The 25,722-nt window shown below is 41.4% G+C and overlaps 1 protein-coding gene across 1 annotated transcript in view; it reads right to left on the bottom strand.

Moving 5' to 3' along the window:
* Window positions 1-378: 378 nt before the first annotated feature.
* Window positions 379-25,722, bottom strand: part of pde10a (phosphodiesterase 10A) — a 46,991-nt gene continuing 21,647 nt past the window's right edge. Inside the window, exons 3-22 of the mRNA XM_083695137.1 lie at window positions 21,011-21,039; window positions 17,518-17,638; window positions 15,195-15,244; window positions 14,903-15,043; window positions 14,241-14,396; window positions 13,700-13,750; window positions 13,032-13,090; window positions 11,290-11,341; window positions 9,844-9,986; window positions 9,534-9,626; window positions 8,963-9,149; window positions 6,830-6,972; window positions 6,280-6,363; window positions 5,892-6,042; window positions 5,575-5,730; window positions 5,103-5,272; window positions 4,803-4,914; window positions 4,549-4,629; window positions 4,289-4,377; window positions 379-3,612 (exon numbers count right to left, since the gene is read on the bottom strand). Coding sequence (XP_083551263.1) covers window positions 3,489-3,612; window positions 4,289-4,377; window positions 4,549-4,629; window positions 4,803-4,914; window positions 5,103-5,272; window positions 5,575-5,730; window positions 5,892-6,042; window positions 6,280-6,363; window positions 6,830-6,972; window positions 8,963-9,149; window positions 9,534-9,626; window positions 9,844-9,986; window positions 11,290-11,341; window positions 13,032-13,090; window positions 13,700-13,750; window positions 14,241-14,396; window positions 14,903-15,043; window positions 15,195-15,244; window positions 17,518-17,638; window positions 21,011-21,039 — 2,192 coding nt within the window. The 3' untranslated portion in view covers window positions 379-3,488. The remainder of the gene's footprint in view (window positions 3,613-4,288; window positions 4,378-4,548; window positions 4,630-4,802; window positions 4,915-5,102; window positions 5,273-5,574; window positions 5,731-5,891; window positions 6,043-6,279; window positions 6,364-6,829; window positions 6,973-8,962; window positions 9,150-9,533; window positions 9,627-9,843; window positions 9,987-11,289; window positions 11,342-13,031; window positions 13,091-13,699; window positions 13,751-14,240; window positions 14,397-14,902; window positions 15,044-15,194; window positions 15,245-17,517; window positions 17,639-21,010; window positions 21,040-25,722) is intronic.

The following is a 25,722-nucleotide window of genomic DNA, read 5'->3' on the forward strand; positions in this document are numbered from 1 at the left end:
ACTTGTCCACCGTGAGAAATACTTACTTTTGTCTGTGGCTGTGTCCATGACTGTGAGACCAAGAAAGTGACATGGACTTCAGGAATTCCTTCTTTTTTCCCCCCCGACGGTTGTCAGGGGATACCGAGCGTCAACACTGGGTGGCGAAAGTTACCGCGCGTTCTAAAGCAACGTCCTCTTTTACACCCAGCCCAGTATTTGCTATACATTATCCGTAGAACCCCCCCCCTCAAAAACATTTCCTCTCTCATTTAATCACGATTGGTAATGGCAAATCCTTAAAGGTTGCCCATTTCATGCTTTCAGTATTATGGCTACTGTAAACGTATTGTTGAAGCATGACAACAGAGGGCACACACACAGCCAAGTGATTTCAGGAATATTTAATAAAAGTCATTACTGTCCTTACATTTACAGTTGCGACATTCCTCAGTTATCTTGGGAAACATGTCTAGACCTTTCTGTTTCAATGTGTACAAAACAAAAAGGCAAACATTTCTTCTTTGTATAAAAAATATAAGTTAATTTAAATGTAACTCTAATTAAGAAAATAGCAATAGTTATAATAGCAATAATAATAATAATAATAATGATGATGAAAATAAGCTAAACAGAAAGTGGTGCTGAAAAGCAAAGAGGGACAGTGCAGTGCTAGAACCCTCTCTAGTTTAGAGGTGGGGTTAAGGGACTGGGGGAAAGGCAGTCAAAAGCTCACACACACAAAGTCAGAAAGTGCATGACTGCCGTTCAAAGTTAGCACCATTAGAGCATACTGCTTACTTTTTCCGAATGAATTCTAGCATGTAGACATACGCATGATAGGCTGCACCTATCCCTGTGCATATGTAAAATCATATACAGTTCGGTTTAGGTGTATTTTCTTTTAATGTGGATCTTTGTTGTAAGTTACTGGAAGCAGCTCTGAAAAGTAACACAGAACACATCATTAAAACTGACTGTGTCCTGAACCCACAAACTGCAGGGTAAGTAGCGTTGATCACAACGTACATTCACACGTTTGGGCCCAGTGATACTTTTTCAACAAGTATTGGAGGGAATGACTATTCAAGGGAAAAGTGTCATCTTATTGAAAAATATTGGTAAATTGCCAAACAGAAACATTACAAATGGACAGACCAAATTCCAAATCTACAATGGTGCTGGAATATCATATGAGGAAGATAAATGATATATTAACTGCATGTTAGACTGTCAATACAATTGAACATATCTAGTGGAGAATATACAGTAGTTTGTTTTTCTCCATAACAAATTAATATAGTACTTTTTGTACATTGCTGCAAGTTTCCCTCTCCACCCAGTGATAGACTTGTGATGTATTTAAGCTTTACAGGGGGTAAAGTTGTCAGGAACTGACATGGTTTTCTGTTTGACATGAAATTAATTGAATACAAATATTACCTTCAGTTACAAAAAAAAAAGAATAATAATAAAAAAAATACATACATATATATATATATATATATATATATATATACACAGTACCAGTCAAAAGTTTGGACACAAACTTGCCAAGAGTGTGCAAAGCTGTCATCAAAGCAATGGTGGCTACTTTGAAGAATCGAAAAATATACAACATATTCTGGTTTGTTTAACACTTTTTTGTTTACTACATAATTACATATGTGTTCCTTCATAGTTTTGATGTCTTCAATATTAATCTACAATGTACAAAATAATAAAAAATAAAGAAAAACCATTGAATGAGAAGATGTGACCAAACTTTTGACTGGTACTGTGTGTGTGTGTATATATATATCTATATATATCTATCTATCTATATATCTATCTATCTATATATCTATATCTATATATATATACACTGGGTGGCGAAAGTTACCGCGCGTTTGTATATATATATATATATCCCTAGCTTATTTGAAAACAGTGGCAGGGGAGGGATAACTGAGCTGTGGTCGATCCAATTGCCCAAAATCCTCACCTTGCTCTAAAGTGACAAATAGTGAATTCTCTGTCCAAACACCAGCTCTGGTGGATTCATTTTTGTTAGTAGATCATAGTGTCTCCTCCATCCTCTCTTCTACTGTATATTACTTAATTCCTTCCACAATTGTTGCTGGGAAAAACAGAGAATAGAGATCATGTGTATGTGATTTGGGACAGGAATCATCTCTCTCATTATCCCCCTGGGCATTTTAAGTTGTTAAATGATTGTACATACGTCACATCAGACCATTTTGGTTAAAAGTTAACTTAAATTTGAATGTTTGTTGATTATTGGGTTGAAAATGTTTTCTAAACATTAACGTAATAATACCATGGCAAATATTTGCAAACATAAATCTAACTGACTGGTATCTTGATATTTTTGTGATGTATCTTACTCCTTAATATCATATCTAACTTTTCTGTCAAGGTTTCATGAATACAACCAAATAGTATTTATTTAGCAAATCTTAAAAAATAAATTTAAAAATGATGCTAAAAAGAGGGAGACTTTTCCTAAGTCATGTCTGCACTGCAGTCCAGGTATGTCAGGCTATCAATTATCATTGTATGTGTCCTGCTCCTCCTTGTCTTGTGAACTCAGGGCAGCAAGTACTTGCCCTAAAAAAACAACTGAGTGGTTTCCATGAACCAGACACTGGAAAGCTGACTTGTGCAGTAGGTTCCTCATTGCCAGAGGCATGTGGTGGGCTGGTGGGGACCATTTCTCAATGGAACATTGTGACTCTAGTGTGACTTTAGTAAGTGTTGACATTTTCTAACTCATCCCTTCACAGTCCATCTGTGCTTTGCACAATATGCTATGGGGGATTTCTGCCATCTCCACATAGAATAGGCTGTATGTCTTCATTCAAGTACAGCAAAGGTTTTTGCTCAAAGTAACAGAAAACATTCTCCAGACCACCTCCATAAAAAGATGACCTTGCAACATGCATCTTTGTTAAACATTCCTTCTGTCTCCGTAAAAACCCCTCACAAGTAGTTTTGCGTGCGATAAGTCTACCACAGCAGGCAACAGTACCATTTCAGAAAGTCTGAACGGACAACAGTCAAGATTTCACATATCCTGGCCTGTAAAAGGTTCAGAGTGTAAGGCCTCTACAAATACAAGACCATAAAAGAAAAAAACAACATGGTATAAAAAAAAAAGAAGAAAGAACAAAATGAACAAACATACATACAAATGCAGAAAAACTGCAGACAAAGACTAATCCATTCTTCCGAATGGGTTCCCAAGCAGAGTGGACATAGGGCGATCAGGTTCTAGTACCCCCTTTGTTGTCCATCAATCCCTGGGACCGGTGAAACCGTCAGTGTTGACACCTCCGTCACCCAATGAGGTAACCGTGTATTTTTAAGATCCCCTCGAAAGTCAACTTCCCTGCCCATACTCTGCCCCTTCCCATTGCCACAGGTAGTGGGATGTTGACACGGGAAATTCAGAGTCCCTGGCAGGGTTTAAAGCATGTTCTGCTGCAGGTGAGCAGCCCTTCTGCCAGTCAGTTGTCTACCTTGACAGGGCCTGAGTCAGCTACGTTGCTGGTTTCCACGGGGTCTGAAGGAGCGAACACTGAGTCCTCCTGATCTCCACTCACTATCTTCTCCCACTGGCCAAGGTTATCCCTGCAAACACAATCCAGATTAACAAACAAAAACAGGCAATCAGTCTGTGTGTGTGTCTGTGTGTGTGGCCGTGTGTGTGTGTGGCTCTATTGGTATTGAGACCATTACATTTGTGAACATTAATAGAGGCCTCAAAGATAATAAAAGGAGGATACTACAAGGTCAGCATGACCCTCCACAATATCAAGGAAGGGGGGTGGTTATCATTGTTCATTCATTCTTTGAGGTTGTTTTGGTATCTTTTTCTACTGTACCATATCAAGCCTGATATGAGAATGCAAAACCCAATTGTCTATTCAGACCATTCCATTCAATTAGTTGGGTTGATGTAGTTTACAGGTCTGTTGCAGATCCCACAACAAGCAGGGCTCCATGGCTTCTGGGCCAGCTGCCCACCCATTCCAGCCTGGAACCTTGGTGCTGACGCAGGGAACAGCCTTCCATATTGCACCTCTTAGTTTGTTTACATTCCCAGCAGATCAAGGTCACAAAGGCTTAAAGCACTGGGTTACGCAGGAGGAGCAGTGAATGTGCAATTTGAGCCTGATAATCATACCCACATGTACACACATACACACACACACACACACACACACACACACACACACACACACACACACACACACACACACACACAATAGCATTATTGAGGTGGTGTGTATTGCAAGTAACTCACTTGCAGGCTCCTAAAAGAGGACTAGAGGGTGGAAAAAGCTCAGACAGTGTTGTATAGCATGGGATTGCAACAGCGTTGTAGAATCCAACCTATGGAGACAGAAAAAGAGAATCTATATGTCACATGGATTATGAACATGTATTCTGACTAAATAAACATCTTGATATGGATGCATAAAATGCTCTCTATGCTGATGTACTGTGAAGATGATGTATCGCTGATATGTGGGAGTAAAAGTGGGTAGTGTGTGGTATTGTTACCTGCCCCTGGGGAACTTCATCTTTCTTATCCCTGTCCATCATAGGGATGGGCTGCAACCCAATCTTCTTCATCTCATCCCCCTGTGGAAGACAAGACCAGAGGAAAGGTTGAGTGAAAGAAAACCTTGATATTGTCATTAAAAGTCATAAACATTTGAAATTTGATGAGCAGCATCATGAACTATCAACATATATTTATGACGAATGAGCTCTTTAAAAAGTAGAGCTGTAGTGTAATTTGTATCATACTTTACCTCAGCCCAGAACTCTGCATAGATGTCGTTGGCTGTGAGTCGTGTGATCGGCCACAGCTTGGTAACCGAGCACAAGTCACATGCTGTCATCATCAGACCAATCACACGGTCCCTGAGGGGAGCAAAGTCTTGTTACAGCTTGAACTAAAATCATTGTACTACATACCCATGTCTCTGAGTACTTTATGCTAATGTTCTGAGTACAGTATGCTAATGTTCTGAGTACTGTATGCTAATGTCTCTGAGTCTGACTGAGCTGTATAGATATGCCTGTGTGTGTGTTCTTGTCTGTCCACAGACCTGTGTGCGTGGTTGTTGAGGTCCAGCGCCTCCGTGGTCAGCAGTTCTGCCAGCTGTTTGCGGTTGCCAAAGTAGAGGGCCAGGTCGGTGGCGATGATGGCCTTACGGATAATCTCCAGCACCTGCTCGTACTCGCTGGAAGTCAGGTTGGAGAAAATATTGTGCCCTTCCAGCTATGGGAAACAAAGAGATCAATAAAAAAGCAAAAGCTCCACTTATGAGGCGTTCGGCTCAGCTAGACTGTGGCAGAAAGCCAGTGGGCATCTTTAGTCCAGCCCTGCCTAGACATCCTGTACCTTTGGGCTACTTTGTCCTTTCAGTGTACAAGGATTCCAGGTACAGCAGCATCCACTGAGACTGCTCTGAATTCAGATACCAGTAAGAGCAGGATCACAGCAGTGAGGATCAGTAGTGAGCATGAGGATCATGGGTGGGTGTGCAGTGTGCAGTGTGCAGTGTGAGGGAGCTCTACCTGTAGGATAGACACTGTCTGGGAGAAGTGGTGCTGCTCCATGGTGGAGGTGGAGTACAGGGCAGCCAGAGGATGGTCAAACTTCTGCAGGTATGTGTTACTGTATCCTCGATGGTCCAGGTCATGACACAGGCAGGCAATCAACAGACCCTTCTTCTATATATGGGAGTGTAAAAGAAAGACAGGATGGGAAATAGGGAGAAAGAGGACAATTACATGTGAAAATCAGCTACAGATCTTTTAAAAAATATATTTTTTTCTTTCTGATTGACTGTGATAAACTGACAGACATTGGTTGGGTTGTTGGACAGACTAACCTCTATCTCTGTGAAGATCCCAGTGGATTTCTGCAGGATGGCATACATGCAGTGTGCCACCGTCAATGCATGTTTCCAGTTGTGGTACGGAACTCGCCGGTAGTTCTTACGTACTGACATGGTGAATCGGCACAGCTTCTCCAACTCAAAGCTATGGCAGATAGAACAGGAGAAATATCTGGATTCATCATTCATCCTAAGAGACATTAATCTCACTGTTGCATATACCTTACTGACACCTTACTAAAGTAGAGTGTTATGGGACTCACCTGGGTAAATAAAAAGGAACAAAATGATAGTACTGTGAGGAAAAACATTGCACTGTATCTGGCAGCCCTCAGATTGAGATCAAAGTAGTCATGGGAATCATAGTCTTATTAAGTGATACCTGCTTTTCCCACAAGAGCTGTGAACCATATAGACAAAGACAGCAGGCCAGAGCTCCTCAAAGGGAGTGATGTCAAAGTGGAACCTGGGGGAGGGAAGGAAAGAGGGAGCGTCTCAGATTAGCATGGCCTGCACAACTGGGAAAGAGGAGAAGAGAGAGTAATGAGAAAACATGCGAGGTCTGGAGCTGAAGATCTAGCAGGCTGTCACACAGTGGCTCCGTCTCTTCCTGCTCTGTGGAGTCTCTGCTCTGTCCTCCAGAGTGGAGCTTCACTCAGGACTGGACTGTGTCAGTGTCAGTGTCAAGACAGTCTCCTTCAGAGACACATGGCTGGGAACCAGACTTATGTCAGGACCACAGCCAAGAGTCTAGGCAGACAGGGATACTGAGCAGCACTGTGCTGCACATCCACAGCAATACTGGCACCAATGCCTTACTATACATACTTTGTTTAGCAGCACAGAGACACGTGTCACATAATATTGTACATACTGTAAAGCAAATGACCTTCTGTGGGAGATCTCATGAAATATGGAGAGAAGATACTCACAACTCGATCTCTTTGTAAATGGGTGTGGGGAGGTTGAGCTGTGTGAGGGTCTTCCACTCCTCCGATGTACAGATGCTGTGGTATGACAGCTTCTCCATCGTCACTCTGTAGATGCACTCTGAATGCCTGATCCGGTGGTACATCTGCAGTTACACACAGACACAAAGAGTCACAGCCAAATAGGGGATCATTCTCTATCAGTGGACATCATTGCCATAGAGTGTTCAGTGTAATAAATACGACTAGTACTGGTATCAATAATTCAATAAACCTAAAAGCCTTATAAGTTTAGCCTTTAAATGTATATCTGTCTCATGTAAATGTATATAGTAATCTAGGTCACAACTATCAATTAATACATTTAAATCAGAAAAACAGGGCAGCAGGTCCCATCTCTTGGCATTACAAGTAGAACAGGGGGACTTTGGCAGCCAGCATAGGCCTCTGGGAACCAACCCTCCTGCCACATCTTTGAGCTATGTGTCCCTAAACAGCCGTTCAGCATCCCTGCTGCCTCCATCCCCTCTCAGACAGACAGTGATTATACAGTCAGGCACACAGCTGCAGGCGCCAAACCCAACACCTTCCACCAAAACAAATAAATCACACAAGCCAGCCAAAGTGACTTACCTAAAGGCACAAGGTGTGAATTATGGCAAAACATAAATCCCATCGCAGGATGGCGGCAGAGTGCTTGTGGTCTTAAAATATTAACGTGCCTCATCAATTTTAAAAGCAACATTGTGATGCAGCTCCTGCGCAAGTGTGTCGCACAAGAGGGTGAGTCAGGCCCCAATGGAAGGAGAGAGTCTGGACCTGGGGAGGCTGGTGGAGGCAGAAATCATAGGACGGGCGCATTGTAATGCAATACAATGAGCCCGCCCTGTGATTTCTACCTCCACCATCCTCCACTGCTCTGGACCACACTACTCAAACACCAAGAGATTGGAGGACTGTTGTCATGACGCCTTGCTTTTTATAATTTTCACATAATACTGAAAATCCAGTCCAATCCATAATTTTCACAATAAGAGAAAATCCAGTCCAATCCAGAGATAAAGAGAAAGGAGGGGAGACTCTAGATTAGGGGTGTTAAAGATGTGGGGTGATTTGCGCAAAAAGGATATCAGCTTTTAAATGGGAAAATAGCAATTAAGTTCTATCAGAAAGCATTGCTTGCATAATGTCTTTTTTTATTTCATATTTTAATCCCTACTATCCCTTTCCCTGATTAGAGGACATGAAAAAGCTATTTATTGTGCTTGGTAAGGTACAAAATTATACAAAATTGCTCGTAATGGACTTAAGTATATTGCTTAATTAATTATTAATTCTATTTTTAGTTCCAACCTTCAGAGTCTATGGAGGCTATTGAGCTCTGTGGAAATTAGGCAGTGAGTGTATGAGTACAAGCTACTGTAATATCAAGTGCTGTAATAATATGAGGTACCAGTGTGCACAGCACTTGACATTTGTTTAGTTTTAGTAACACATTTTTTCCAGCCTGCAGTTGGCCGTATCTTTGACACCCCTGTTCTATAACAACTATAGCCAATATATTATAATTTCCTATACATGTATACATGTAATAAAATACTTAGGGGACACGGTGCTAACCACCCAGATTTGGAGTAGTTAGTAGGTCTATTTCCCTGCTTTGGAGAGGAGCTAGCTACTTGTTCCTGTCGACTTCCATTAATTGCGCTAAGGCATTTAGCAATGCATCACATTGAGAGCCTGTAACTTCCTTCAAACTGTACACAGATATATACAAATGATTGATATTGATGAGTTCATCTGACTCTGGGTAAGTAGAATTGCCAAAACTATCCCTTTAATTCCCTTGGTGGAGATGCTAAGAGGCCTTATATAGGCTTATTATAGTATGGTATAGAAATGTACTATAAAACATTTTGAACCTATTATGTACGTAATAGTATATTTGTGTGAAGGGTATATTCTGTTTCAGCCTGCTGCTACAATGAGAATTTGTAATATAGCGGTCATAACTGACTATATAGCTGTAGTCATTCAAATTCATGATTTTCCACATCCATCCATGCTTTCACTGTGTTGCCATCTTATCCTGTGTTTCATGCATACTGTACAGTTATTGAAACATCAGACACTCACATTTGCACAGTGTAAGGCCAGAGCACAGAAGACAGCAAACATCTTAAAGTTGTTCTCGTCTGTTTTAGTGAAGGCACTTCCACTCAGCTTGTTCACCATCTGTACGACACCTATTACGGTCCCCCTGCTCACAATGGGCATGCACAGGATGTTCCGTGTAGTGTAGCCAGTATAGAGGTCCACTTCCCTGTGACGGGTGATGGGTAAAAATAGAGAGGGGCACCTTGTCATTACAGTGCTCATTTATAAGACTGATATTCTGATTTACAGCTAAGACTGAACCTGAATACTCTGAGCAAACACATACATGTCTGGTGTGTTTGCTGACTTATCTGGGCTCTGGGTAGGCAAATAATGTTACTTCAGATTACACTCAAATCTAGATTGCCTGTCTAATAAATAGGAGCATCAGGTTAATGTCTACTCTCTGCTATGCTGATTAAATAAAACAGGTAATCTAGGCATGTACAGTAGTCCATTGAACCTCTTTCCACAAAAGTCACAGTTAAAATCGCTCATGTAAACAAATCCTGACTACATAGCTGTTTAAGGATGCTGCTTATAGTTCTACCTGTTGAAGCGTGGGTCTGCATAGGCATCTGGGATGTTTAGGACCTCCCCCGTCCGTGCCACCTGGCCTGCGATTCCTTTCTCTATAGAAAACCTGGGAGGGACAGATGAGCAATGCACAACTATGCAGGCAGGAGCGCAGATACATGAAAACAACATATAACAATGAACATAATCACCACAATAACACACTGGACCACTCTGGACCACACTGGACCACTCTCACAGGATCATTGGTCAATTCACTGAAACGCACTCTAAACAACCCATAGATAAGTACAAATACAGAGGAAATGCAACATTACACTTACCTAATTTCTTTGGTTTTCCTGAAGACAGGTTTGCCCTCGTTCTCCTCCCCGATATCAAACAGGTCTGAGTACAGTTCTTTGTTATTGTGATCTACCTGAAAGAGAGCACATCTATCCGCATTCACCAGGTCTTTTGCATATATCTGAAACACAAGACAATGACACATGACTTACTGTAGCAACATCAATAGTGTAGACAGAAAGACAAGCATATATAATTCTACTCACAGAGAAGGGTGAATCTCCTGATTGACAGGTGAGTGGATATTTAAAAGAATTGGCCCAAATATCCACTAAAGGGATGCTTCACAGATACACAAAACATTTCTTAGGTGTCAAAGAGCTAACATGATGATCATACACTCACTGAACACTTTATTAGGAACACCTGTACACCTTCTCATTTTTGAGGTGGTGTAATAGTGTGGGGAATGTTTTCTTGGCACACTTTGGGCCGTTAATACCAATCAATCATCGCTTGAATGCCATAGCCTATTGGAGTATTGTTGCTGACCATGAGCATCCCTTCATGGCCACAGTTTACCCATCTTCTAATGGCTACTTCCAACATGATAATGCACCATGTCACAAAGCAAAAGTAATCTCAAACTGGTTTCATGAACATGACAATGAGTTCAGTGTTCTTCAGTGGCCTTCCCAGTCACTGGATCCAATAGAACACCTTTGGGATATGGTAGAACGGGAGATTCACAGCTTGAAAGTGCACCTGAAAAATCTGCAGGAATTGTGTGATGCAATCATGTCATCATGGACCAGGATCTCAAAGGAATGTTTCCAACATGTTGTGGAATCAATACCACAAAGAATTGAGGCTGTTTTGAGAGCAAAGGGAGGCCCTACCCAGTATTAGTACAGTGTTCCTAAAGTGCTCGGTGAGTGTAAGTCTTGAGGAATAAGATATAACATAGTATACACATGTTAAATAACAGTAATTAGGAATCCATCTTCCATTTAGTGAATCCATTTCCCCCTACATAATTAGCAGAGGTGGTATCATCTAACACTGAATAAAGGAGGGCGCCATTCAGCTTGCACACCCTTTAACAAACACACCCTTTAAAGACAACAGAGGTATGTGTGTGTGGGTCAGTAGGCCTGGAACCACATGAACTGAATGGCCTGACATGACACCAGAGTCACAAGACAACACAGGATATACAGCAGCTCATTGCCAACCACTCATTGCCACATCACCAAAACACTTACTGCTCACATACACTTCCAAGGACGGTATATTGGATAAGTGGCTACAACCACTGGATAGCAATTTTGATTACATTTACACACAGCTGCTGATGGAGATCTAATAGATTGTTGATGAGGTACACATTCCTTGAAAGCCCAACGGAAATCCTTGTTTGTTTCTGCCAATGAGATTAGTTCCTCTCTATAAGATCACTACAAACCTACCTAAAACAAACTTACCATGATATGTTCAAGTAGAGAATCTATTGCCACAATGTTGTCAAAGTATGTTCTGTTGGAAAAAGGGAAAGAGAGAGTGGGAGAGTGGGAGAGAGAGAGAGAGAGAGAGAGAGAGAGAGAAAGCACATTGTCATCATGTCTGACAAAAATGCTGGCCAGACTTCTGCTGACCTCTGTTCAAGTCATGTGAACCCATGTTTACTGCAACCTGTCACAAGTGATAAGGGATGCCATCTAACAGTGGGAGAGAGTAAACACTGCTACATAAAAACCTTAAATTAAGACGTCCATTAACATGGACAAGTCATTAGTTCACAGCTCAAATCTCTGCCAGCTACATTGACTGCTGTAGATATGTATCCACATTGGATATATAATATAGCTGACCTTTTTGCACAATATGGCTTTAATCACCTCTATACGAAGAACCTTGAACCTGGAAACAGGCTGGTATTGCGGTGTTGAAGAGGATGAGGGATTCTGTGATTATTGCAAGGTCGGAGAGATTGGAAATAAGATGTATTTTCTTCTACAGTATACTGTCCATTCTATCGTGCCCTATGTTTAATTTTGTTTCAGGAAACCCATTCAAATATCATACGGTTAAGCAAAGAGGATAACATCAAATGGTTCTTCAATAATAATATTTTCGCAATCTGATATTATCTTCATTAAGCCTGGAATAGCAGGAAAAGAGCAACATACAAATAATAGCCAGGGCTTTTTTTATTGTCTGCCTGCTTGTTTATTTTGTTTTGTTCATTTCAATATTCCAGTCTTCTCTCTGGGTTCGATTGACTACAGTACACATAAGCTGCATACTAGCCCAAACTGTGCATGTCCTGAAGTAGTATTCTGTATTTATTCAGAAATGGAATTACTGTCCTCAGTGGTCTTCAGTATTTTCATGTAAAATGTAGCAGTGGAAGTGTTTTATGTACAACATTGTATATATTGTACTATAATTTAAGTATAGAGTATATACTATATATACTCCACTCCTAACCCTGTTGTAAACTTTTCTATTCGTCTCAGCGCTCTGTGTATTATTCTCTCATAATTCTTGACAAATTAATCAATATTATTCTTGCTTTTTATTATTGCTGCTTTTTATTATTGCTTTATTATTATTTTTTATTTTTTTGAGGAGGCACAGCCTCCCTTGTATCCTTGAACCTCATGCCCCTGATATAGATTAAAGGGGCAATTTGGGATTGGTGCATCCATTTTTGTACTTTAAAATTAATCATATATAGCTATTGATTCTTGAAGAAGAATATAACTTATAAATGCCTCATGAGCTTAGTTCAACTGTCTTACCCCATCAGAACCCAACATATTATATACAATATTACTCCATTGTAAACAATGTAATTGTAAACAAGCAAACATAGTTAGGACTATAATTTTATCTCATGGATGGTCAGTCCTTGCATCCATAGCTCAATCTATGAATTTGAGCGTGGTTACAATTCTCCAGCCCCATCCCTCAGCTGTTTATTACAATAAATGGCAGGGAGATCATTTTGTTGTTATTTAAATCCCAGATTGCCCCTCTAATGTGTTTAATGATCCCATTAGGAATGGGCATTTATGACTCGAAAATTCAGTTCGTTTATTCATTCATTTATACAATAGCTTATGTCTGTCTACTGAACTACCTTGAACTCCATATAATGAGACTCACTATAGCCTGTTCTCTGTCCCATGCCAGCTAAACTATAACAGAAGGTGAGCCTTACTTTGACACATCGAGTAAGAAGTCATTGAGCTCAGTCTGTTTGGCGAGGCCTCTGCACATCTGAGAATACAAAAACAGGTAATGATTTCACACAGAATTATGAAGTGGTGTTTCAATGTTTTGACAGAATACTCCCGCAACATAATGCATTGAAACTAACCAACTACCAGTTTAGTATGTGTGCCAATTACAGGCCCAGTGTTTCAGTGAGAGAAGAGCCTCTTGTTTTGCACCCAGGTAACCATGGGTATGACATGCTGTGGTTCTGTTCCCCTCACTGTGGTAGACAGGCCCACTGTGACCCAGGCTGCAGTGGGACTACTCCTTCTGCATGCTGTTGTGCTATTTACCGGTAGCAACTGTTCAAATACAAACAAGGCTGCCAGGTTATAATGACGTCCCTTGAGAACAGTGTTAAACGTACGGCTTGGTTGATTAGACTATTAGGCTACTGGCAGCCCAGTTCATGTACACTGTGGACTTAATGTACACTGTGGACCAAAACAACCACTCTCATGCAACAGCATGTAAGTGTCCCAGCCAACTCTAACCAAATGACTAGAGTATATTGCCTAACATTTGTATAAACAGAAACCAGGTATCATATTCTGAAAGGTTTCCAACTTATTTGTCTTCTTATTTACTGGCATTTTGCAATAGCCTACTCACCTGCACTTGGTGAATGGCTACTGATGCCCAGGCTAAATTTGCTGTTGCAACCTTAAAAAAGATAATTACATCATTACTTGGAGGGCAATAATGAGTGGAGCATATATGAATAGATAAGATCTACAATATAATCTAAATGAGGGTATAGTCTTGATATGATATACAGTATACTATGTGACATCCCCATGTAGCCTATACAGTTAGGGTCGAATTTAGACATTTTCTATTCTACCTCCGTTTTCTCTCCAGTAATGGCTGGCACTTGGCACTGGTCTAATATTTTCCTCTCAGGACCCAGCCCACATACCGGGCCCCTCATTACTGTATCTCATGATAGCAGTGCTAGACCACTCTGGTCCTCCAAGGCCACACTGTTTGTTCTTCTTATTACCTATGTACTATGTGCTATAAGTGTAGACAGTGTGGCTAGGTATTAAATAGATGCAGACTAAGGAGCTAGGATAGACCCACTGTGGTTCCTAAGAGCCTCTCACCACCAACCCTGGGCTGGTCCCCTGAGGTGGTGTTTTGGGAGACTGACCTCCTGCTGGCTAAGGTTGAAGGGCTCCTTGCCCCAGTGGCGGTGCAGCTCCAGGATGGCGATGAGGTCCCCAATGGCAGTGAGGATGGGAAGGCACAGGACAGAGTGAACACGGATCCCTGAGTCCTGCCCTGTGCCGTCGGGGAAGCGCTCGTCCTGCACACAGAGGACAGGGGTTGGCAATGAGACCACCTAATCAGTCAGACCTCAGTAGCTCTGACTTAGCTAGCTTAACAGTTTAAGTATGGTCAATGGGTTTTATATAGTTAGCTACATCATGTAGATCACAGGCAAGCTTAATCAGAGTGACATTATAGGCTACAGATCCAAACGCTAACACTGTCCTTTTCTCCCCCAAAAATTTAAATACTAAACCTAACTCTAACCACGTCCATTTCTTGACCCCTTTTTAAAACCCTGATTTTAGCCCAAGATTTTTCTGTCATCTTTTAACTCAAAGCCAATTTAACCCTAGCATCAGCCTGATATCCGTCCTCCCTAAAAAATCCTGATCGTGACCATAACTTTATCTTGATGTGTTTGTATACATGTGTAGTATTATATATACTAGTAGTAGTGTATATAATGTATATACTATATAGTATTGTAGTATGTGAGAGGGGGGTAGCAGTGTAAGTGGGGAGGGGGGTGTTGAGACTCACCCCCATGATGTCCTCTACCAGCAGTGTTTTGTGTGTCTTAGCGACGTGAGCGGCGATGGTGGTCCCAAATGCAATGGGGCCAGAGGGGATGAGCCCTGGATGACCGTCCTTTGCCCCCGTTGGAACAAACAAACATAAACTCTGAGGGGGGCACAGACAGAGGAGAAACATGAGACACACTCAGTTGTTCACTACACACTAGTCACTACAGACTAGTCACCTTCTAAACCAGATCTGCGGAGCTCAAAATCAGCTTGTGCTGACGATCAGGAGATGTGTGTGGGGCACTTACATTGTTGCATTCACCCAAGAAGTAAAGTGCAAATCCATCTGCTTTTGTGGCTGTTGATGAAAGAAAAGAGATGTGTGACTCATTTGGACATATGCATACATACAAGTGGATAATCTATAAATATCAGCCTTAAATGTCTAATGTTGGCAAAGACAAGCTTGTGAAAAAAAAAAAAAAGTGGCTCAAAAGTTCTGTTATATCTTTCACAATGATGTTGAGAGATTTTGAAAAGGGTTCAGCTTCTAGCTGCGTTCTGTCATCCAGGGCCTTGCCCCACGAGCAGATGTCAATGTTGTGTGAATTAGGCATCACCCTTGTCATATAATAACCTTCATATCCCACCCTTTAACAATCCATCCATGAGAGCCTCTAATCTGGTTTTAGGCCAAACATAGCACAGACTAGTGTTGTCACGATACCAACATTTTTTGATACCAGCTTAAGTATCAAGAAATGATACAACGGCAACCAAAAAAACCAGAATGAATCCATAATGAGATTTGATAGCTGATATTTTAATCAGTATACTATGCTGAACAACAAATGAGTGAACACAAAATAATTCTATGAATTTTTACATTCATTCAATATGATACAAAATATAAGGTTATATTTGTCAATTTGGCCATAATACATGCCCAGGTCTTATCTCAATTACTTTAATATTTCACTAAGTTATGGTATGTAAATGTTCACCTAATCTTGAGGTTTCATTTTTAAATCTAACTTAATTCACAAGAAGAAGAATAGATTAACATGTACAGGGATGGAACATCAGGCAAAGGCACACCCGTTTCTTTTTTTTTTTTTTTAAATGTGTTATGTTTTCAAATCATGATCTAAGCATATTCTTAGCTATCAGACCTCTTTGCTGACCTGTCGTGATTTGAATTCCTTTTGTCAATGGCGCATTGCTCCCCCCCCCGTGAGCATATAGACGAATTACACTTAGAAGATAATATTCTGCATAGCTCAAAGTAGATACTGCGTCAGGAATTTATGGTAAAACCCCAACCCAAAAAAACGGTTCTACATTTTCATAGCAGGGTACCGTGATACTTTTGTAGAAAGTACAACAACACTGACAGAAACTGCATTAATCAAAGTATTTAGTGACCTACTACTGGCCTCTGACACCAACTCTGTCTCTATCATTGTGCTCCTTGACTTGACTGCTGCATTTGATACAGTTGATCACCAAATTCTATTACAGAGACTGGAGAAACTTGTGGGAATCCGTGAGTCTGCTATGTCTTGGTTTAATCATACCTCACCAACAGATACCAATTTGTAAACATTGATTGTGATTTATCTGAACATTGTACTGTCAATTAGGGTGTTCCACAAGGCTCTGTTTTGGGACCACTACTTTTCTCCCTATATATATGCTACCCCAACTTTAAGTTGCCGTGAAACCTGGCATGCCACTAATTGTCTTGTTTGACTGTGGTTCCACTGGCATGTATCTAAGCATTTTTGAAAGAGTGGCCCCAACAACATTTTGGAGTTAAAACGTTGCTATGATGGTGACTATGACATAATATACTGTATAAAACCTATGTATCCATGTGTGTCTATATACAGTATGTGTGCTTTAGGTGCATGCTCTGTTATTCATGTACAATATGTCTGTGTGTATCATTTATACTATATGTGTGTAGGCTTTTGTCAGTGGTGTCTGTCTACACCCGTATGTGATACTGTATGTGATGTGTGCTCTGTGTGTGTGTGTGTGTGTGTGTGTGTGTGTGTGTGTGTGTATGTGTATGTGTGTGTGTTTGTGTTGGGGGAGTGTAAATGCATCAGGGGCTGGGACATATCCCAGGGCACCCTGGTGCCGCAGTGCCGTGATGAGGCGTGGGAGGATGGGATGTGACAGGCTGTGCACTGTTCACCCTCCACCAAACCAGCCACAGCTATGCCAGAGTACTACCAGAGCCAGAGACAGGAGAGCTAACTACAGGAGCAGGGGCACAGACAGGACAAATACAACAGAGGTTTTGGGGAGAGAGCATCTACAGTCCCCTCAACAAAATCTTTCCAGTACACTTACAATCTATATCTGAAATATGGGGCATATGGTATGAAGACTGCAGACAGAGACTGAAGGGTGTGCTTTCATGGAATGAATGAGAAATGAATTCACACATCTCTGCTGTACAGTATTGACATGACTTAACAAGCATTGATCCATCGACCAGAAATAGAAGGGGAAAAACAGGGCTGATGATTTTATGGGTTAGGGTTCTTCACTTGAGGTGTAGTGAGGCAGCTATAAGACAGACACAGGGCACCTGTTGGCTGAGGGCCATCTGTTGCCTACCTGTTTTGATGATGTTGCACAACTCATAGAGCAGCAGCTTGTTGTCTCCCCCAGTGTCCAGGCGCTGCTCCATGTAGCTGTTGAGCTCATACACCACGCCCTGCATGTTTGTGTCCTGGTACTGCTGGACACAAGAGACATAATACTACTGACACTTGCCCATCTTGCACATAATGTATGTATGCAATTATAGTTCCTACAGAGGAAACTCATTTGTATTAGGGATGTTAACCCTAACAATAACCATAAGGAATTCCTAACCGGTTAGAGAAAATCCCTCAACAAAATTTCTCCTATGGATTTTTGACCGCAGAAATATTAATTTGTCATGAAAAAATTTAAAACTGTCTCTTTATGAAACTCGAATATTGCCTCGCGAATATTTCACAGCCTCTCTGCCACCCAGCATACGTATAGGCGTTCACGTTAAAAAGCTGAAGTTTAATGCAAGTACAGTATTGGTTTATTTTGTGGGTCATCAGAATGTTAGAAAACCATATCTAGCAGTCAAATGCACAAGTGCGATAATTATGCAATAATGCATTACATGCATAATTAAATAATTGTTCTTATAGTTTCAACGTTTAACCATTACAAATTGCCACCACTAAACCTTTAGAAAGAACACTAATTTTTAACATCCCTAATATATGAATACAAGCAGGTGACAATGACACACCACCCATCCAAATGACATTACATCACACATATCATGGACTCACACACAAACAATCCAATCACATACAAACACAAACACACCTTGCATTTATGTCGGCTGTGATTTTAAAATGATCCAATGTCATGAATTGGGCTTGCTTATTGCCATTCACAATATGGAGATCCATTCATGTCCCCCACCCACCCTACCAAGGAATCTCCGCTGCAGCCACAGTGGGAGGACATTAGAGCCCCCAAGTCATGAATGCCCTCCCTCCCTCCCTCCCTCCCTCCATCGCCTATGCCTGGCTGCTCCACTGAGCTAGAGGAGCAGCGTTACATAACAGCAGGCCTCCCGCCGCGGTGTGCACAGGCCAGGCCAGAGACAAGTCTATTTCTGTGACTGCAGAGAGGATCAGGACAAGACGATGGGGAGACTGGCATACTAGAAACCCAACCGCATGGGACCCCCCCCCCCACACACACACACACACACACACACACACACATCCTGTTGTAGGGGAACACTGGAACACAGCTCTAGTGCCCTCCCACAGGCCCTCACTCAACCCCTCTCCTTCTTCAGCGCCTCCGCCCTGAGAGCCAGGCCTACACAGGTGTGAACACATGGAGCTCCACCCCTGTGCATCATACACAGTCTCACATGCACATTGCTTTAAGGTGTTACTACTTGTTCACATCACTCACACAGGCACCATCTCTACTATGTGCTCATCCACACACAGCCTCATCCACAGGCTTATTACTGACAGTGTTCTTTATAGATAATATAAAGTATTTAATAATTATTTTACCTACTAAGAAAGCTGAATTTATCAAGGCATTTGCTTAATTATTATTATTATTTTGGTATTGGGCAGGTCCATGTAAAAGGACCCATGAGGACCAAAATGTGAATTTCATCAGATTGGGTGTCAAATGAAAGCAAAGTCTATATTTTTGGGTAATGAAGTCAGAAATACATTTCGAAAAACATCTAAGAAAACTACCAGAAAAAGTATTTAAAGGTGTGAGGATAATGAAAGTTAACAAAAGTAAGAACTACAGGTAGACCTACCAAGAATTATTTATGAATTAGGAAGTGATTAAAACTGGTCATTCGGTAACGGAATTACTACAATTTAATTGGCTACATATACTTATTGTACAGGTTGTACAGAATCTAAACTGGTTTTTCGACTGTCCCTGTGGGAGACCCTTTAAGGAACTCTTTTGGGTTCTACATGGAAGAGTAAAAACAAAAACAAAAACAGGCCAAAATGAAAGAACTTGTATTAATATGGGAAAAAGCAATAGAGTATGACACTCCAATCAATTTGACTGAGTTCCCAGCCAAAGGCAAGCAGCACATTGTTACTTAAGTGTTTCCTCTACTGTTACAGCTCCCTCTCTTTTATGGCTGGGGTCTTTAGGGCTGCAGAGAACCCCTTTAAGTTCCATACAGAACCCTTTTGGGTTCCATGTAGAACCCTCTGTGAGAAGGGTTCTATATTAAACTTAAAGGGGTTCCAAAACAGTTCTTCCACAGGGACAGCCGAAAAACAGTGGGAAATCACACAGTCATTAGAAAATTACAAACCACTGCATCAACATCCTCACCAAGCACCGCATCAACATCCTCATCTCATGCTCCAATAAATGGAGACTTCATTGTTGAGTACAGTGGGGAAAGCAAAGCCAGCAAATCACATAAATATATAGCAAGTGACTTCCATTGAGAATGATGACATGTTGCACACTTCTACAAAAAGGATTAAAAAAGGACAAATCAAAGGATTTGTCTTCATCGTTAAAGAGCGCACTGACACATATGGTGTGATGTCCCTAAACCTATGCGCACACATGGGACGACGGGGCGCTACAAACCGACCAGTGATCATTCATTGTCAATGGAAGATGGCAACTTGACAAGACTTGGCATTACGACACTTGGCGATGTTGTTTAGGCTAGCGGCGCGACCAGACAGAATAGGATCCAGGTCTTGTATTTTTGACGGTGCTAGGCGATAACCAATCAGAAGACGGAGAAAGGTACTCCTCCTAATGTTTCCTGAAGGTTATACAACCTTACTTTAGTTCCACTGCATACCTTGTTCCTACTGTTTTGGTATAAAGGTGGCAGAATGCAAGCTGGCAAAAGTTTACCACAGGTTGTGGCATATAAATTAGCAACCAATAATGATACGAGTAGTGGAGTAGAAACGCCCACGATCTACCCATGACGACCTCAGTGGAGTCTCGATCTACCATGACAACCTCAGTGTGCACACGGTGCACATTAGCATGTTCAAAAAAGGCTTTGTTTTAATGGACCCTTTTTAATGGACCCACTTTGGTTTGTTCCCAATCATTATTGGTTGCATTTATGTTGTTTCCTGGCTTATTAGCTACTTTATATGCCACAACCTGTGGTAAACTTTGACAAGCTAGCATTCCCCCCCTTACTACCAATCCTGGATCCTATTCTGTGTAGTCACGCCACTAGCCAGAACGACGTCCCTGAGGGCCGTATTGCCCGAAGTCTCGACAAGTTGCCATCTTCCATTGACAATGAATGACCATTGGTTGCTTTGTAGGACCGCGTTGCCCCATGTGTGTACATAGCTTAACAACCCCAAACTATTTATAGTTCTTAGAGAGATGGTTATTTTTGTTCAAAGTTCACTCATAGTTTCCATTGCAAGAGTATGAATTTAGTAACAGGCATCAGCACTATAATGAATGAATGTAATGGGCTTGAAATATGACAGAGACCTTTAGGATATCGCACGCATACACACGCACACGCACACACACACAAGAATGCAACACTTACCCTGCTGACTTCTTTAGCTGATGTGTCATCTGAAAGGAGACAAAGCAAGCTATTACACTCTGGTAGAGATGGGGACAAGGACATATGGCCACAGTTCATGTTCATGTCCATGTAGAGCAGGGTCTAGTTATAATGTGAATGCAATCACAAGGTACAGAACCACAACCAGCATGTCAAATGATCTTTGCTTGCAACAACTAATGAAAAAGGTCAAACATGCAAATGGACAGTCAACATTATTTAGATAATAACCTACTGTAAATTAAAACAAATGTGTAAGCACCAAAATGTTGTGTGCAAATATCATTGTTTAACTGTTGACATGCCAAGACATCTCCTTCAGTGTTTGTCTGACAGTGTTCATTTCATATGAAGGGTGCTAGTTGTGAAAATTTTGCAGATTCATGGTTTTGATGTCAGGCTGTTGGACAAAAACTAAACATAACTATTGCCTTTGGACTGAGGTGTTGAGGTATGCTTACAGAACAATTATGGTAGCTTCAGCCAATCAAAGCAAATATAGGGGTTGATAGGGTGGGAGTCCTATTCAAATGAAAGATCACTCAATATACATTTTAAGGAGTCATTGTTATGTATGTGTAGTTTGATATTTTGATGAGCATGATAGGTAGCAATTTGTTATTTGTGAATAATTCTAGGAGATGAATAAGACAATAACCTACTCACTTAATTGACATAACTTGAACAGATCAAAACAATATAAGGTTTACAAAGACCTGCCTGCTGAAACATTTAATTGGGAACTGAACTTCTTTGTAAATGCGAAGAGAATAAAGCGCTCAACTCTGTTGTTATAAACATTCCTTCAGTGTGCGATGAATTTCCAAACTTAGCCCTGGGAGCTATTTTAGAGTAAACCCCAAGTCCTGGGAATGACGTCAATCAGGAGGCATAGGGCTATAGGCCAACACCAAACAGCAGACCATCACCCAATTTCAATCGTTGACATGCATTCATGTGAACATATTCACATGTAGTAGCCTAAATAAACTCACCCCTATTAATTTGCTCCCTCATCAAACACTTTTAGACAGTAACATGAGTGAGACAGTGAGATGACTTTCAATGTGTGTATGTTTGTAACAGTAATACATGACTTCAGCGTTTGTTTCTAATTGTTTGTAATTTGACACTTAATGTGTAAAATGTGTGTAAACTGAACTACAGTATGCGCCTCTGATGACATCCCATATTTTGAGTTGCCCATGTGCTTTCAGTAAACATAGGAGAAGAGAGCAAACGTGTTCCTAGAGAATATACAGTACCCTCCCTTTTACCAACTTACTTAACATCCCTTTTACCAACATGCTAACTACTGTTAGTGCAGGAGAAAAAGAGCAGGTGTACTGTAGCCATCTAAATCCAGTAACAATTAAATATATTTCTGTCTAACAACTAAAGCTACCTGATTGTATGCATGTAGACTATAAACACACGCACGCACGCACACCCTGGCCTTCTGTGGGCCATGTGATAATGCACTATGATAGATGTTCAGGACAAACACCAGCAGGGTGTCAACAGCAATCGGCCGAGCACACATAGGCTTTTCACAGCGCAAAAGCCCATAGTCAGCTGGGCCTAAAGTGCATGATACACAACGGGTGCTCCATCGATCCACTGCAACAGAGACACAACCTCCCGCTGGATGGTCAGCCAGCGGTGACTCAGCGGTCAATAAGTGTAGACCCCGTGGTCGTCCAACATCGACTTGGTCCACGGAGAATGTTTAGCTGCCAAAACTACCAGACTCTTCCTCTGTACGGTGACAGAAGCCCTAGGATGCTGTGCTCCTCTTCTTCCTCAAGCAACACGTGCAAAATATCTCAACTTAAACAGTACTGAGGGAAACAACTCACAACAGATTCAGGATATTGAATTCCACTGGACACTGAGCGCGTGAGGGCCGCCCTTCTGATTACCAGGCCCTGCAGGTAAGAGAGGGCTCATAGCACAGCAGGGGATGGGATTCTGCCACACAAGCGCATCTTTGTCTGCCTGTGGCCGCCGTCCAAACGCAGCTGATAAACAGCATCAGCTGCCTGCCAACACAGCCCATCCCGGCCTAGCGCGTCATCACTCACAGAGTGGAACGGCCTGGTAACTAGCAACCTCTCATCCTTCCTCCTTCTTTAGCCCCATCTCAGCTTCCACACACCTTTGCTTCACACACACTCAACCTGCTCTACACAACAGTTGGGGAAAATCTGCTACCCTCTCCTGTTACAGTAGATTGGGACACCTTTGGGACACTTTTCTACTGATCAATACAAAAAATAATTAGTCAGCCTCATCATGTTCACCTTGAGAAGATCAGTGATGTAGCTGGCATAAATGTGTGGATTTAGCACATTAATCAGAGACCTATGACCGTCTAGTCAAGAGAGGCTTGGTGTGATCTAGTTCAGCCTTCCTCCTACCGGGACAGAATACCTTCTACCTGACCACCTCATAGCAGGCATCATGGAAAGAACACAATGTATGTGTGGGTGCTTGTTTTCCTGGGAACTGGCCTTGATTAAGACCATGCTGACATCAGCCACAAGGAAAAGACCCACTCAATAGAGAGCAGCTGTAACTTGAGCTGATAAATGCAATTCAGGGCCTCAGGACCGAAATGGGTCTTCATCTTTAGATGGAAGTGTTCAGTAATCTAGGTTTTGCTATAGAAATGACAAATATGAGTGAAGAGAACCTTTGTCTTCATAGAATACATTGACATGATTATTGACAAATGTTTGTGTCAATAATTCAAATGACAAGTTACATTTTCACTAACAAATAAAACAATGAGAGGGCTGTAAAAACAAAAAACAAAAACAGGCCAAAATGAAAGAACTTGTACTAATATGGGAAATGCAATAGAGTATGACACTCAATGAATTTGATTGAGTTCCCAGCCAAAGGCAAGCAGCACATTGTAGCATAATGTTTCTTCCACTGTTATTGATTTATGGTATTGTAACCCCTCATCCACAGCTCTCTCTTTCATGGCCAGGGTCTTTAGGGCTGCAGAGCAACAGACAGTCTGGGCGACTGGGTTGTGAATCACAACAAGACTGTGTGTGTGTGTGTGTGTGAGAGAGACAGAGAGAGAGCTACAGAGAGTAAGGTGTGGTGGAGGACACAGCCAAGCAGTGAAGGGCCTCAGGAGGGGGAACAGCGCAGGGTTTGGGATTTATTAATTACCTCCTGACAGTGTGCGTGTGAAGTAAACAGGGCCAGCAAGACACTAGGCGGGAGAAGGGTGGAGGACACAGATGTCAGCGGGGCCTGGGGGTCCTCGTTGGTCACAGCCATAGTGAGAAGATCACACCTTACCTACAGCACTGTAGCTATCCTACACAGCACTCATGTGTTATGCTTCATTGGACCTACCACTACTTCATCACAAAAGGACATCAAATGCTCACAGTGCAATGGTTCACTATAACTCAATTGCAACACTGAAATACATTACAAATAAGATGGATAAGAAGATGTCACATTTTCTGCTAGTTACCTTAACTATGTGAAATAACTAACTAGTAAAATGGTCCCCCACTCCAAGTAAAACAAAAAACATAAACAAAAATAATCTCCATTCTTGACAATGCTTGAAAATTGAGTGGTGTTGCTGGGTTTATGGTTTACGTCAGATGGACTGCAGTCTGATTCAACATGCTTTATATTCCTTAGAGAAACAAAATCTAAATCCTGATGAAGTACAGTACATATCCCTGTGACATACATCATTCATCTCCTTTGCCATGTTTCCTCATTCCAGGATTAACTTTTACAGAGGAGGGGTAATTCTTCCAGAACCTTTTCTGTTGGCAGCACATCAAAATGGTACAATTCTACTTCTAAAGACATTTCTAACTGTGAATGTCAGTCACAATCTCCTTTCTTTTACTGTCACTAACCACAGACCACAGAAGTGTTCACTAAACAGCAGCACTGGGACAAATAAATATTAGGCATATGAAGACCAATAAACCAAATGTGTGGTTTAGGATTACCAGGACCACATAAAAACAACCATAGATATCCATATATATACAGTGAGGGAAATAATTATTTGATCCCCTGCTGATTTTGTTAGTTTGCCCAATTACAAAGAAATGAGCGGTCTATAATTTTTATGGTACTTTTAGTTTAACAAATAGAGACAGAATATCAACAAAGAAGTCCAGAAAAAACACATTATATAAAGTTATAAATTAATTTGCATTTGATCGAAGGAAATAAGTATTTGATCCCCTACAAACCAGCAAGAATTCTGGCTCATACAGACTGGTTATATGCCCATGAGGCACACAGATTAGTCCTGTCACTTTAGGAAAAGTACTCCTAATCTCTGCTTGTTATGGGTATAAAAGACACCTGTCAATAGAATCAATCTCTTCCATTCCAACCTCTCCACCACCATGGGCAAGACCAAAGAACATTCAAAGGACATCAGGGTAAGAGTTGTAGACCTGCACAAGTCTGGAATGGGCTACAAGACCATCAGCAAGAAGCTTGGTGAGAAGGAGACAACTGTTGGTGCAATTATTAGAAAATGGAAGAAATACAAAATAACCATCAATCGCCCTCGGCCTGGAGCTCCATGCAAGATCTTGCCTCGTGGGGTAAGGATGATCATGAGAAGGGTGAGGGATCAGCCCAGAACTACACGGGAGGAGCTTGGTAATGATCTCAAGGCAGCT

This window comes from Argentina silus (genome assembly GCF_951799395.1).
Source record: "Argentina silus genome assembly, chromosome: X".
In the NCBI taxonomy this organism is placed as follows: domain Eukaryota; kingdom Metazoa; phylum Chordata; class Actinopteri; order Argentiniformes; family Argentinidae; genus Argentina; species Argentina silus.